Source organism: Anopheles cruzii, unplaced genomic scaffold (genome assembly GCF_943734635.1).
Source record: "Anopheles cruzii unplaced genomic scaffold, idAnoCruzAS_RS32_06 scaffold00779_ctg1, whole genome shotgun sequence".
NCBI classification, from domain to species: domain Eukaryota; kingdom Metazoa; phylum Arthropoda; class Insecta; order Diptera; family Culicidae; genus Anopheles; species Anopheles cruzii.
In genome coordinates this window covers 6,333-8,361 of record NW_026454366.1, presented here as the reverse complement: position 1 = coordinate 8,361, position 2,029 = coordinate 6,333, and the positions used below count along the sequence as shown (strand labels likewise).

Sequence of the window (2,029 nt, the reverse complement as noted above, 5' to 3'; positions counted from 1 at the left end):
AATATAGAAGAATATTTATATTTGTAGAAGAAGATAGTGGTGGAAGTAGTCGCTGCTTGGGTTAAGAATTTTGGACCAGGCAAAGCGTACGTTATGGACTATAGCAACTGCTATTCTGAGTTGACGTTCTGCGTTTAAGTCTTCTCCTTTTTGGCCACGTTTAATCGTGCATTTTCAAACTCTAGGATGATTATTTCGAGTCCTCGAGACGTACGTTGACCTTTTGAGCGGCAGCCAGGAACCGAGTTGACTGGAGAGATTTCCGACTTGAACCGAGACTTCATTCATCGATAGCGTTATTCTTTTGGTCGTATCATCATTCTTGAAAAGGCCAGTCCTTCTAGAGAGTTATTGAAGGCGTACCAGTTGATCAATTTTTTTTTGTTTATATCTTTGTATCGTCCGTTCAAATTGGAACTATAACAGCTTTCGTACCACCAGGCACCCTCATATATTACGGCACAATTTCCTGGCTCCGATATGTCATTATTACGATCGTACGTCGAGAATTTCATATTCTTGTGAATTGACAGAGAATCGCCTGCAGTTCCGGTGTACGCTCCAAGGGTTTTCAGTTTGTATTGTTCGGCTTCACTGCCAATCTCGAATGCTGCGAAGAGTGCAAATTTATAAGTCCCGTTAAAGTCTCTCAGCTCAACCATCAGTTCATGGGGTCGCCCCGATGTTAGCTGATATAGTCGTTCCAGTCCGATCCAAAACTCATTCTCAATGTTACCAAAACCATTCCGATACTCGGTCCAGTTGCGATAGAAGTTTAGCGATCCGTCGGATCGGTGCTGTATCACCAACCAGATGCCTCCACCTTTCATATCCCGGTGACAGTACGCCATAAAAGGGTTACTTTCATCGTTCACCTGGATAATATATGCCCCAGATTGTGCATTCCGAATGTCACTGCACGAGCGATAGGGTACATATGAACGAAGATTGGTTTTCATTGTAGTATGCGTAGCTTGTAGCGCAAAGATCTGCCATGATCGGTCCTGTAGGCGACTAAAGTTCCGTCCAACATCACCCTCCCATCGACGCATTGAATCGAAATTGTTCTGCACGGCCCTCTTAATCTCGACCAGGTTCTTATCGCTGTTATTTTGGCTTCGCGCAACTTCTTCCCGGTGCTTGGAAAATTCGGTCTGTAGTTCCCGGACACTGTGCTGCATGTCGTTTAGTCCCACGGTCATGTGCACCTTGCTTTGCGCAGCTTCTTCCCGGTGCTTGGCCAATTCGATCTGTAGTTGCAGAACACTTTGCTGCATGTGGTCCAGCTTTACCATGAGCATCTCGAGAGCATATCCAGAGAAGCTAGCAGAACATGGTGTAGAAGAACATGGTGTAGCAGAATCAGTTTCGTCGAAAATCGCGCCACCCGATCTAGCACTGCTGACGATGCACAAGAACACTGTCCATACTAGAGGCCCCATGCTTCCGAAACACACTTCACGGCACTACGACACTCTGCTGGCTTATCGTTTCCAAAATACACAAATGAGCTCAAGGGTCCAAAATTCGCTTTATAGAGGAGTAAAAAAAACAAGAACAGCGTTAACTTGGTGTTTTGATGTAATATTAAAGTCTATGGTTTATAAATAAATTGGTGATAAGAGAATCTTCATTATATAGCTTGATAATTATGTGAGTACTTAAAAATAATGATGTGACACTGTAATGTGCTTGTCGAACAACGAACTTTGGGATGATGCACACTTTTGCAATGGGTGGAACAAGTTGCTGATTATTTAGACTTGGACGGTGTTCTACTTTCAGTTTTAACAATGCCTAATGAACAAAAAGTGCGCAGTTTTGATACACTTCAGTCACATTAACATGCAAGGATCAAACATCGCCTGCGGCAAAGATAATTATTTGCTGGTAACACTTCACGTCGTCGAGCGAACTGCGGAGCCTTCGTAGTTGAATAAATGTTCGGACACTTCGAGATTCAATCTAACAATCGGCCAACAGCGGCCCGTTTAACTTTCTTATATACGCACAATAATTTATGTTCCTC

At 43.4% G+C, this 2,029-nt stretch overlaps 1 protein-coding gene across 1 annotated transcript; it reads right to left on the bottom strand.

Moving 5' to 3' along the window:
- Positions 1–296: 296 nt before the first annotated feature.
- Positions 297–1,442, bottom strand: LOC128276235 (ficolin-2-like). Its single transcript, XM_053014707.1, has one exon. The coding sequence runs from the start codon at positions 1,440–1,442 to the stop codon at positions 297–299; it is 1,146 nt and encodes a 381-aa protein (XP_052870667.1).
- Between the last annotated feature and the right edge of the window lie 587 nt (positions 1,443–2,029).

Bases quoted from the DNA above. Each gene is read 5' to 3' on its own strand.
- LOC128276235 (XM_053014707.1), bottom strand. From the start codon at position 1,442: ATGGGGCCTCTAGTATGGACAGTGTTCTTGTGCATCGTCAGCAGTGCT.